General features: G+C 51.5%; 1 protein-coding gene across 1 annotated transcript; it reads left to right on the top strand.

Annotated features, from left to right (window-relative positions):
• Positions 1-1,040: 1,040 nt before the first annotated feature.
• Positions 1,041-4,597, top strand: LOC109283724 (protein ABHD1). Its single transcript, XM_059727140.1, has 9 exons — positions 1,041-1,151; positions 1,673-1,833; positions 2,000-2,182; positions 2,355-2,400; positions 2,671-2,783; positions 3,080-3,253; positions 3,600-3,648; positions 3,723-3,888; positions 3,986-4,597. Exons 1-9 carry the CDS (start codon positions 1,041-1,043, stop codon positions 4,219-4,221), a joined length of 1,239 nt encoding a protein of 412 aa, XP_059583123.1. The 3' UTR covers positions 4,222-4,597.
• The last annotated feature ends 8,031 nt before the right edge of the window (positions 4,598-12,628 follow it).

Genomic DNA, 12,628 nt, shown 5'->3' with positions numbered 1-12,628 from the left:
TCTGGTGAGTAGCAAAGCCTAATTTCTGTTTCAGGTGTTTAATGATTGATTTACAGAGGCTATGGTTAGCAGGGGCTTTTCCTTGTTCTAGGGTAAGCTGACGCACCATACCCTGTAAGACTTCTGTCTCCTTTTTATATTTAGCTTGTTCATCCACCTTTCTCAACAATTTACTTTCTCTTATTTTCTCTTCTCGGTATGCCTCTTGTAAAGGCTCCAACTGGCTTTGAACTCCCAAAGCTGTAGCCTTCCATCTCTCCCCATCCTCCTTAACCTGGTGTAACTCCTTTCCTCTTGTTTCTCTTTCCTTACTTTATGGTATGTATCCTGGCATCCTTCCCACGATAACCAAAAGACCAGGGCTCTTTTTCTATTGAAGTCGGTGGCTTGTAAATTGCCAGGTACTTCTCCAGTTTATCATCTAAATCTGACAAGGAACCAATATCTGTCACCACCTGTTCTGTCAAAGGATTGTGACCAAGTCCCTGTAAAACCTTTTTCATGGCAGACACCTCCTACATATGTGGTAAAACTATTGAAAACACTTCCTTCCCAGCTTTCTGTTTCTTAGATTCCTTCTTTCTTCTGAACAAAAACGTCTCTGAATCTCTTAATCGGGGGTTGCCTTGGCCCAGACACACCCGGCGCCTTACCCGAACACACCCACCCACCCACCCACCGGCGATTCGGGCTGCAGCCCCCCCCCCCGCCAGAGTGACCCCTGTCCTGCCTCGCTGGGGGGCACCGCTCCGGAAACAAGCCCCGTGCTCCCGGGCGGGGCCCCGCTGGCCTCTGCCCGCTCCCCGGGGCTCTGCACGCCCCCCCCCGCCCGCGTGGCCTCTCCGGGGCAGCGCGGCTAGCGCCCCGGAGCAGGAACTCACCCCAGGCCCCGAGGCCGGGCGGGGAGAGAGGGGGACTCGGGGGGGGGGGGGGTCCCGCGGAGTGGCGAGGGCGTGCCCGGGGGCGTGTCCCAGGTGGGGGCGTGTCCTGCCCGCCGGTCTTGGGTAGCAGAGCCAGAGCAGCAGGTTGAGACGTGCGCGATGCTGGCGGTCCTGCTGCTCCTGCCTGGAGGGACGTGGCCCTGGGTGTGGGCGCTGACGCTGGGCGCGGGCATCGCCTGGCTGGGCTACTACTGGATGCACATAGCTAAGGTCAGTCCGTCTTCTCCGTCGGGGCGGCCCGAGCGCAGCGGCGCGGCTGTCCCCAGGCCCCGCGGAAGTGGCAGAGGGTGCCCGGTGCCGGATGCAGCGCCGAGCACCCGCTCCGTCTCTGTGCTGCTGCCGCCGCCTGAATCCGGGGCTCAGCTCAGCCCATCATCCCTGCCGGAGCGGGGGCCGGCGCCGGCGCGCCAGGGCCCTTGGCTGCGCGCCCCGCCCTGCGCTTCGTCCCAGTTCCTGCTCTCGACTTGCCCCGGCCCCGTCCGGCTCCACCCCGCGCCGCGCTCCCGCCCGGGCAGAGCTGCCGAGCCGGGGGGCAAGGTCCCGCCCGTGGCCGGGCTCCGCGCGGGCGCCTGGGGCGCGGGGACTCGACCTGGCCTCGCTCGCTGGCCGCGCGTCGTGCGCCACGCCCGAGCGCGAAGCCCGGAGCCGCGCCGCTGCCAGGCGCCTGGGCACGGCCGCCTCGGCCCCTCCGCGGGGAGCGCCCGGCTGACGGGCGGCCGCTGTGTCCCCAGAGGCCGCTGCTGGTGGCGGCGCCGCCGCTGCGGGCCTTCCTGGAGCAGCACTGCCCCATCGTGTGCGAGACCTTCTACCCCACACCCTGGTGCTTCGAGGGCCGGCTCCAGACCCTGCTCCGCTACTTCGGCCAGACCCGGCCCCGAGTCTCCTACCGCAGGTAAGTGTCTGGCACCTCCAGTGCCGGTTGAATGCTCAGTCCTGCCGAGCCCCGAATCGCTGTGGGTACCTGCGGTGCAGGCTGCCACACAACTGTGCATCCATGCGGCACCTGCCTGTGCCCTTGGCCTGGCTCTCAGGTGCTCCCTGCCCACTGCTCTGCACAGTGAGCTGCTTCGCACAGCAGACGGCGGGCAGCTGGTGCTTGACTGGGCTGACAATGCGGGGAGCCAGCAGTACCCAGACCCTGGCACACGCCCCACGCTCCTGCTTCTGCCTGGCACCATGGACAACAGCGAGGCCTCCTACATCCTGCACATGGTGCATGCGGCCCTGCAGGCTGGCTACAGGTGAGGCTTGCTGGGATGCCGGCAGCAGTGGCCACTGGCCCCGGTGCCCCAGGTGGCTGTGCTGCCCAGGCAGGGCCGTGTGCTGGCCCATGTCCACATGGCTGCTGAACTGCTGCCAGGTGGGCTGGGGCTGAATTGGGGTGAACACCTTGACTCTTCCCCTCACACGCAGGTGTGCAGTGCTCAACTACCGTGGCTGCAAGGGGGATGAGCTACTGGTGAGTGCCTGTCACCCCTTGCATGCCCAGGCTGCCCTGGGGTGGGGTTGGATTCCTGGGACAGTTCCCCTGGCTCTCCCAGGCCTCCGGGGGGGGGGAGCTGGGAGCTCAGCACTGGGGCCTTGCCCACCCCTCGCTGCACTCCCAGCTCCAGCTGTGCTGGGGGGCCAGGCAGTGGGATTTAAAGGCAGGTTTAGCAGTATCTGAGCCCAGCTGCCTGGTGATGCCCCCTCCCCCGGACTGCTGCCCCATGCCGTATTCTGCTTCCAGACCCCGAAAGCCTTCTCTCCTACCAGTACCGAGGACCTGGAGACCACCATCGCCCACCTCTGGGTGCAGCTGCCCCAGGCCCCACTCCTGGCTGTGGGTGTCTCTCTGGGCGGGTAAGGAACAGGCGAGGCCAGGATGGGGGGGCCATGGGGGCACAAAGCAGGGAGAAATGCATGTCCCAGGTCTTGAAGCTGCCCGGCTGGGATGTAGCACAGGTCTCAGCAGTGACAGGCTTGGGCTTGGGGAAGGGCCACAGCCAGCCCAGGTAGGGGTGCACAGGGAGGCTGCAGCTTGAGCTCAGACCTGGGTTGAATGGGTGCTGGCAGGGCCCCCATTCCCTGCAGCGGGAACTAGCCTTCGCTCCCCTGGGGAAGGGTGGATGGGCCATGTGACATGCAGGTGCCTGCAGGATGCTGGTGCTGCACTACCTGGCACGGACAGGCTACGCTGCAGGGCTGGAGGCTGCTGTGGTCTTCTCCGCCCCCTGGGATTATGAGGAGACCCTGCGCTCACTCGAGCAGCCCATCAACGCAGTAGTCATACACGGGCCCTTCATGGTCTTTCTGCGCCAGCTGGTCCACAGGTGGGTTCCGGGACAGATGGGTGTGGTCCCAGGGGCCACTGCAGGGCAGAGTGGGGTGAGGTGGGGCCAGATGTGTGGCTGGGGCCTGCTGGGGACAGGGCAGCTTTGGGGAGACAGGGCTCAGGGTGGGATGGGGCAGGTGGAGTCACTGAGGTGAGCAGGGCACTTTGGCTGGGTCCAGAACAGGAGGCACATGAGGCCTGGAAGATGGACTTCTAGGGGCCAAAACTGCACCGGAGCAGGGACTGGGGAAAAAGTCTGGCAGGGGCTGTTGTCAGCAGCAGTGGAAGGCCAAGTGTCTAGGGCGCTGTGCTTCCCTGGTGCTGATGGCGCACATCTGCTCCAGGCACAGGCAGGCGATTGCAGCAATGCTGGATGTGGACCATATCCTCAAGGTAGGACTTGCTCCTATCCCCATCCCCTTTCCTACCCCTGGGGCTGGCAGCGTGCTGAACCCATTCCCCCCCAGGCTCGCACTCTGCGGGAGTTCGATGAACGCTACACAGCACCGGTGTTTGGCTACGAGTCATGCAAAGAGTATGTGCAGGCGGCCAGCCCCGCGCACAGTCTGCCAGCCATCCGTGTGCCCCTGCTCTGCCTCACTGCGGCCGATGACCTATTCTCCCCATTGCATGGTGAGGACCCACCCTGTACCACTGGGCTGGGGCTGGGGCTGGGGCCTGGCAGGGGGCATGGAGGTAGGGCTGATTGGCTGTCAGGGCTGTTTTCCAGCCATCCCCATGGAGATGCTGAGGCACCTGCCCCACACAGCCCTGCTAGTGACAGCACGCGGGGGGCATATCGGCTTCCAGGAAGGGCTGTTGCCGTGGCGACACAACTACCCAGCCCGCCTGTGCATCCAGTTCACCACCGCTGTGCTGGAGCAGGGCACAGAGCTGCATGGCCTCGTGGGAAACCCAGGCACGGGGACTGGGGCCAGGGCAGAGCAGCTGGAGGCCACAGAATAAAGATCTCATGCCAGACATGGGCTGCCACAACCTTTGGGACTAGTTGCGGGTGCATCCCTTTTACAACAGTTTTCAGTTTTACTGCTTTAATTATACTTGAAATTGTATTTAAAGTGTTTCCTGTTTTAGTATTTACCCATTGGCACTGCAAAGATATTATACTGAGAAGGTAAGAGAAGCAAATTCAGACTAATGAAAATAATTTCAGTTCCTGAATTTCTGTACCACAATTCATAATTTCTGCATGAGAAAACTAGCTATATCATGTGCCTTAAGCAGAGATTAGTCTGATTACTCTGGTGAGATCTCATGTTTGGTCCAGTAAATGTACCTCTTGCTTGTTTCCTGGACTGCCACAACTACAACTAACTGGAAGTAGGGCCTTCAGTAGGGCAGCTGGTGATATTCAAGGTCACATTCCCAAAAGGGCATTTTAAGATGCTAAGCAATCTTCTACACTCATTCTCCTGGAACAATAAAACTATATTGTCACAAACAGAATCACAAACACTTCATTGTACAAATGGATAGAAGCATGGTGAACATGAAAAACACATACCCACACAACTTTGCACCACTTTAGTGAGAGCTTGGTACCTCAAATAAAACCAAAAATCCAAATCAAGTATTTCTCTACACCAGAAACATGCCTACCCCATGTGGAGTTTTTTTTTCATAGTTTTGTGGTCTCCTTTATTCATTATGTCTCCAGAAGCAAATCTATAGTAAACATCTCAAACTCATTTATAAGTATTACTGCAATCACCTTCCTTAGTAAGTGGCCTATTCCTAACTATCCTATATGTCTTTGTAACCATGTTTGGTTACCAATTTAACTCTACTTCCCTCACTTTTTATTGTTGCTAATGCTGTTGATAAAATTAATTTTCAGCCCTCACATTTCTCAGGGTCTCACTTTATCGGAACCATTTTTCTGTTTCCCAAATCCAATTTGTTATTCTGCTAAATGAAGGATGTGTTTTAGATAAGCACTTGATGCCTTGTTAGCATAAAATAGATTAAATACCAGTCACTTTCTTCTGTCAGGTAGGTCCTGAAAGCACAGGAGAACCTGGAATTTTTTGTTGTGGGTGATTTGTAATCTGCTTAACTGACAGCAAGATGTCACACTAAAGACGAGCTATTGTTGCTGCAGCTTTTACATTGCTCTGCAATCAGGAGAACACCATTACATAGTCTCCTAGCTAATATGCAGGTCCTACTCTACTCCGAATGTACTCCATAAGCTTCATAAAGCAAAAAATAAAACCAGCAGTTTGATTTACTCCTATTTTTATGCCTCAGATAAGCTACACAACATGGACCTCACAAGCCTATTTCTGACCATTCAAAATTGCACTCATCTCTGCTGTTATTCCACTTACCAGTCAAGTTGCACCAATGATGAATTTGACCCATAATATCTAAATGAAGCCTACCTGAGTCAGACAAATTCCACTTGATGGCCACCTCCTCTGCTGATTTTGGGGGTTCTGGTAATACATCATGGAAGGACCTCTCTTTGTCTAGGATTGTAAAAATGTTGCAGAGTTTGTGACTAGGGAAATCTAGAACTGTCTTTTTAGGTAAAAGAAATAGAGTAAAAAATCCCTCTGATTTTGTACATGTTCCGCTTATATGCACAGTGAAGACCCTTTTAAAGTGTAGGTCTCAGTCACACCAGAATGAAGAATTTTGGGTTGATTTTCCTAGGATAGACATTATTAAATCTGTGTATAGCTTCATTTTTATAGTGATTTAAACCTCATCTGAATACATTTCTTATTCTCTTACTGAAAATTATCCAGATTACAAGAATATCTGATATTTAATAATCACACAGAAGGTCCTTTCCTAAGTAGAATAGATTGCTGAAGGCAGTTGTGGACTCTCCATCACTTGAGGTGTTCAAGAGGACACCTACTGGTCAGGGGTGACTTACACATAACTATGCCTATGTTCTACTATGGGCATTTCCCAGGCTTCTGGGCTTTGCTGGTTGCTGCATGGAGCTGGGAGGAAATGTTCTAGCTGTCTGTGGCTACATGTGTTACGGTTTTTTGTTTTTGTTTTTAAACCCTCCCTTAGAAGCATTGGGTGATGGCTGTAGCCAGGGATAGGAATTTTGACTGGGGTATGCTGTGTGTTGGCAGCCTGGCATACACAAACCATCCTCTTCTTGCATGCACTTTTCCAGTTTATGGGGACTCACCCCACAGCACCATCTCTTGTGTCATAGGACATAACCTAACCAGTATCTCAAGAACACATCCCACTCTGGTATGAATCTTCCAGTATGGATCTCAAAAAAAGATGTGATTTTGCATTTACCTCCCATCACCAAGGTGCAACATATAAGCTCATATATTTTACGCAGATAAAAGTATATCTGGAAAACCCCATCCTCCACACCCCTATGTCCCATACAGTACCTCTCTCACCAAGCATTCCTGCTAGGATCACCAAAAGAAGGCATACAGCTCCTGGATTTTGCAAACCATCCCCACATACAGCAATAATGGCAAGACCAATGCCTTGATTATTCCCACCTTTCCCTCCAAAGGCAGTTTTTGTGAAATCCAGAAGAATCCCAGTAACCATCTCACTTTGGTGTTCTCTTTCTCCTGTGTGGTTTGTCTTTCCATCCCAGTTCCCAATACCCATCACCAGGTGCTGGGAACTTTGAACAGACCTCATGGATTATGTGGGGATGGGAGGCACCTCCCTCCTGGAATAGCTATAGGGTCCCAGAAGGGGATGATCTTCAGTTCCCAGCATCCATCACTCTTCTTTGACATTCTTCATCCCCAATGTGCTTAAATCCCCCACATTCCCATATACCATGCACATACTCTTCACTTTCCTTTCCAGGGACAAGATGATCTTGACAGATGATATTAGCATGATCCATATGGGCTACAAACTTGGCTTGGTACCCATCTGCCCCAGGTACAGGCATTCCACGTATCACCCCCCTCCCCCATCACTCCTCATCTTCTCTAACAGTGGTTCCCTACACATATAAATAAAAAAAAGAAACAGGACAAAGGCACGCTTGCTTCACTGTAGACTGCACCTCTATTTGTTCTGTCAGGTGACTGTTGACCAGTACTTAACACTGGGTGCATTTACATGTTGCCCTACGGTGATGTAGCAATGTGCTACATTGCCATGTGGCATGCTATAGCAACATAGCGATCATTTGGGTCTACATGTGATTGCCAACTACATCACTGTAGCAGCACACTCCCCAGTTATAGTGCACTGCTATGGTGACGTAGCAGTGCCACCTAACCATGTGCCATGCGCATGCCACAGTAACCACCCATACTGCGCCATGCTTTAGTACTTCCAAAAGGACCTACTAAAGCACAGCACTGTAGCAACAACACCATGCGGCGACGTGTAGATGTGCCCTTTCTGTTTAAATACAACATTTGAATCCATCCTATAAACACAGGGGGGAGGCCCATCCTTTCAAGAGTGACCAGTATAGATTTATGTGCCATGCAATCATATGCCCTGTCTAAGTCCAGGTTCAGTATGGCTACGTTTAGTTTCCACTCTCTGAAGTACCAAACAACATCTCTCACCTACAATAAGGCTTCAAGGATTTGTCTTCCCAGTATCCCACAGACCTGATCTAGAGCCACCACCTTCCCAATCACCCGCTTCAACCAATCTGTGATTCCCTTTGCAAAAAGCTTATAATCAAAATTACAATCAAGCAACAGGTCTCCTATTACTCAAAGCATCTCTATCACCCTCCATGAAAACCAGGCTGATCACACCCCTCTCCGTGTTGTGGAAGCAAAGAATGGCTGAGGCCGGGGGGGGGGGGGGGGGGGGGGGGGGGGGGGGAAGAGATTCCTTAGATAAGAGGAAGATGACCATGAAAACTGTCTTGAAGGACACAAAACAGATAGCCCCAAGGCGGGAAAAGCTAGTTTAGGAAACCCTTTGTCTTGAATCTATAAAAGGTTAATTGCCCTTGCTGTAAGGCAGAGAGCCAAGGGAATTTTCCCTTTAATGGTTTCTCTCTGATAGCTATTGAAATAAAGTTTCTACCTGACCTGATTCCAAATTCTACAGTGTGTTTTTTTACATGACAGTGTCCCCCACCAAGTGTTTCCCCCTTCTCATTTACCCATAGGTTTCCATTAGTTCTGGACCTACCACCTCCCAAAACATTGTATAGGATTCTTTTGGGAGCCCATCTTCTCCTGTTGTTCTGCCATTCGTTAAGCTTCCTAGCACCATCCTCACTTCCTACATGCTCCACTCTCCTTCTAGCTTGTCATCATCCTTCTCATCTATCCTGCTTTGTACATCTCCAAACACAATGGCATCACCTCTGTGTCTGTTACCTTTGGCGAGTACAGGTTCTGATAGAATTCCGGTACCACACCCAAAATATTACCTAACCTCATAACCCTGCTCCCACTTCTTTTCTTCAAGGCTTTGATCCCCTGTCTCTCTCCCCTGTCTTATTTCCTTAAAAGTCTCATTTTCCTCCACCCACTATGGATTTGCTTTGAACATTTTCTTCCTCCATCTTTTCTTGAAATGGTCCTACATCATCTCTGTTGCCATTCCTCCTGCACTTGGATACCAAAATTCACCTGCCTACATAACCTTAGTAGATTCCTCTACAACCATTCTGCAAACTTTGCCTCCCCACCTTGGCTTCTCTCTCCCAATCTTTCCAAAGACAACCTTTGTACATTCCTTCACATTTGCCCCTGAAGTGGCTGTATTCTAATAATGCCCTTTTAGTTTTCTCCATCCCATATAAAGTTCCCTACATTCTCTTATGACCTTCTCCTCCTCAAAGTGCACCACATTCAGCTTCCAGAGTCCTCTCCCTTTCACCCGGCGAGTATCTACCTCTACTTTGTTTTCAACATCAAATGGTCCAAGAATAAATTCAGCACCACCTCAAAGTCTTTCACTCCCAAATGCTGTGACAAGAAAATAAAATCAATAATTGAGTGAAACTTTCTGGTTGAGTTGACCATCATAAACTCCCCTTCCTTTTCTGGGCCTTCCCTTCCCCAGTCTAGCGGACTGTTTTCCACCACAATTTATTTCAGCAATATGGAGGTTTTATCTATCCCCACAACCAACTTTCTTATTCCCCATCTGTATAAAACAGTGGAAGTCTCCCAGCAACACACTGGATTTTGACCCTATGAAGCTCATTGCTAGCTTACATAGTACCCCATAGTGGGCTTTCATTTCTGAAATACAATTTGTTACCACTGTACCATCTCCACCACCTTTCAAATTCTAAGGCATGGGTTCCATACCAGGACTGCCACACCAGATGCTCTCTTTTCATTACTGCCAGAGCATTGTAAGGGACCCCTTGTCCATCTCCTAAAGCAATCATAATCCTCTCCCATGGTATTTCACACCACTGCAGGCATACATTTACCCATACTAGAGCCAGGAGCTCCTTTTCTCCTGCTGCCTTACTTGCATCTAGAATAAGCTTGACAGTGATTGATGCAAAAAACCAATGCGACTATTGGCATTGCTTTAGCAAAGGGGCACTTCATCATTCTGTCCCCTTGCTTTTTTCCCTTTCCCTCTCCAAGTGCTCTGTCTTCTCACCATCTTGCAACCTTGGCCTGAACTTTCCAGGTGCCAGGCCTCTACAGAGGAAAGCTCCCTGTCCTTCTACCCCACCTCTGATTCTCTGCCTTTCCCTATTTTTATCTTCTACTACCCTTCCTGTGTTTGCCAATCCTCTTTTTCTTTTTGTGTTTTCAGCAAGACACTCCACACTCTCTTTTCTTTCTCTTGCAAGATGCCCCATCTCTCTCCCTGCTCTTGGGGTTACTAGTCTTCCCTTGTTCCTCCTCCTCCTCCTCCAGCAACCCCACCAAGAAACCCTCAAAAAAAATATCTTCCTGGCTCTGCTGCAGTCTTCTCCTCCACCACTTTCACCTCTGTTTTTCCTGCCACAGCTACTCCTTTTTTCCTTCTTGCATCTTTTTTTCATGTTTTCCCTGTTGTTCTCATTTGCTCTCCTCTCTGCTCACCTCATCCCTCTCCTTCTGTGTGTCTTTTGTGTCGGTCTCAAGAGGGGCACAAAGGTTTTGGGACAAGATCTGAACATATAGCTCCTCTCTCCACACATATTACATACCCATCCTTGGCAACAGTGTTACTTCACGTGTCCCTTTTACACAGGGAACACAAAGTCTGGGTGCAAGCTGCAACAAGATACCTACACTCCTCACACCTATGACAAAGTTTGGGCTCTCCCTGGTAAAAGATCATCCTCTTATGGGACTCTAAGGCTGTTCCAGAGGGGGGACATGCCTCACACCTCCTATAATCCATGAGGTCTGTCCAAAGTAACACATGGGCATGCCATAGCCCAGTCCAAACACAGTCCACATCTTGCACCATCTCTATGTAACACACTTTTTCACAGCAGCCCTCCATCCCTCCAGGCTGTTCTCACATCCTCCTCCATAACGAGGTCTATAGACATTTTTACTATTACCACCTGCTCCTAGGAATTTGTAGAGGCTCCAAAATTGTAAAAAAAAAAAGGTTAGAAGCCTCTTCAAGCTCTCAATACACGTCCCAAAATTCAGTTTAGGAAATATGGTCTCAAAAACTAATATCCTAGTTTAAGCTCATTAGCACAGCTATTAAGCTATTGATTCACAGATTCATAGATTCATAGATGTTAGGGTCAGAAGGAACCTCAATAGATCGAGTCCGACCCCCTGCATAGGCAGGAAAGAGTGCTGGGTCTAGATGACCCCAGCTAGATACTCATCTAACCTCCTCTTGAAGACCCCCAGGGTAGGGGAGAGCACCACCTCCCTTGGGAGCCCGGTCCAGACCTTGGCCACTCGAACTGTGAAGAAGTTCTTCCTAATGTCGTCTAAATCTGCTCTCTGCTAGCTTGTGGCCATTGTTTCTTGTAATCCCCGGGGGCGCCTTGGTGAATAAATACTCACCAATTCCCTTCTGTGCCCCCGTGATGAACTTATAGGCAGCCACAAGGTCATCTCTCAACCTTCTCTTGCGGAGGCTGAAAAGGTCCAGGTTCTCTAGTCTCTCGTCGTAGGGCTTGGTCTGCAAGCCCTTAACCGTACGAGTGGCCCTTCTCTGGACCCTCTCCAGGTTATCCGCATCCCTCTTGAAGTGTGGTGCCCAGAATTGCACGCAGTACTCCAACTGCGGTCTGACCAGCGCCCGATAGAGGGGAAGTATCACTTCCTTGGTTCTGTTCATCATGCATCTGCTGATGCACGATAAAGTGCCATTAGCTTTTCTGATGGCTTTGTCACACTGCCGGCTCATGTTCATCTTGGAGTCCACTAGGACTCCACGATCCCTTTCCACTTCCGTACCACCCAGCAGGTCATTCCCTAGGCAGTAGGTGTGCTGGACATTTTTCCTCCCTAGGTGCAGCACTTTGCATTTCTCCTTGTTGAATTGCATCCTGTTGTTTTCTGCCCACTTGTCCAACCTGTCCAGGTCTGCTTGCAGCTGTTCCCTGCCCCCCGGCATGTCCACTTCTCCCCACAGTTTTGTGTCATCCGCAAACTTGGACAGAGTACACTTCACTCCCTCGTCCAAGTCGCTGATGAAGACATTAAAGAGTATCGGGCCAAGGACCAAGCCCTGCGGGACCCTACTGCCCACACCCTTCCAGGTTGAAACCGACCCATCCACCACGACTCTCTGGGTGCGACCCTCTAGCCAATTCGCCACCCACCGGACTGTGTAGTCATCCAAGTCACAGCCTCTTAACTTGTTCACCAGTATGGGGTGGGATACCGTATCGAAGGCCTTCCTGAAGTCTAAGTATACGACATCTACCCCTATTCCCGTGTCCAGGCGTTTTTGTAACCTGGTCATAAAAAGAGACTAGATTAGTCAGGCATGATCCGCCTGCTTCGAACCTGTGCTGGTTTCCCCGCAGCATTATTTGTCCTGCCGGGCTCTCGCAAATGTGAGCCTTGATCATTTTTTCAAAGACTTTGCCAAGGATGGAGGTGAGACTGACTGGCCTATAGTTGCCCGGGTCCTCCTTCCTCCCCTTCTTGAAAATGGGGACCACATTGGCCCTTTTCCAGTCCTCCGGGACTTGGCCCGTGCACCACAAGCGTTCAAATATTCCTGCCAGTGGCTGTGCAATGATGTCGGCCAGTGCCTTCAGCACCCTCGGATGGAGCTCATCCAGGCCTGCCGACTGAAAGGCATCCAGTTCCTCCAAGTGACTCTGCACCATCTCAGGGTCTACGCATGGCAGCCTGGCACCTTGCTGCTGCCTCTCTACAACCCCAGTGAGAGACTTGTCTTGCCCCTCGCTTAGGAACACTGAGGCAAAGAACTCGTCGAGGAGTTCAGCCTTGTCCCCCCTGTCCGTCACCAA

This window comes from Alligator mississippiensis, chromosome 1 (genome assembly GCF_030867095.1).
Source record: "Alligator mississippiensis isolate rAllMis1 chromosome 1, rAllMis1, whole genome shotgun sequence".
Classification (NCBI taxonomy): domain Eukaryota; kingdom Metazoa; phylum Chordata; order Crocodylia; family Alligatoridae; genus Alligator; species Alligator mississippiensis.
The sequence above is the reverse complement of the archived record's forward strand: the minus strand, read 5'-3'. Positions and strand labels throughout refer to the sequence as shown.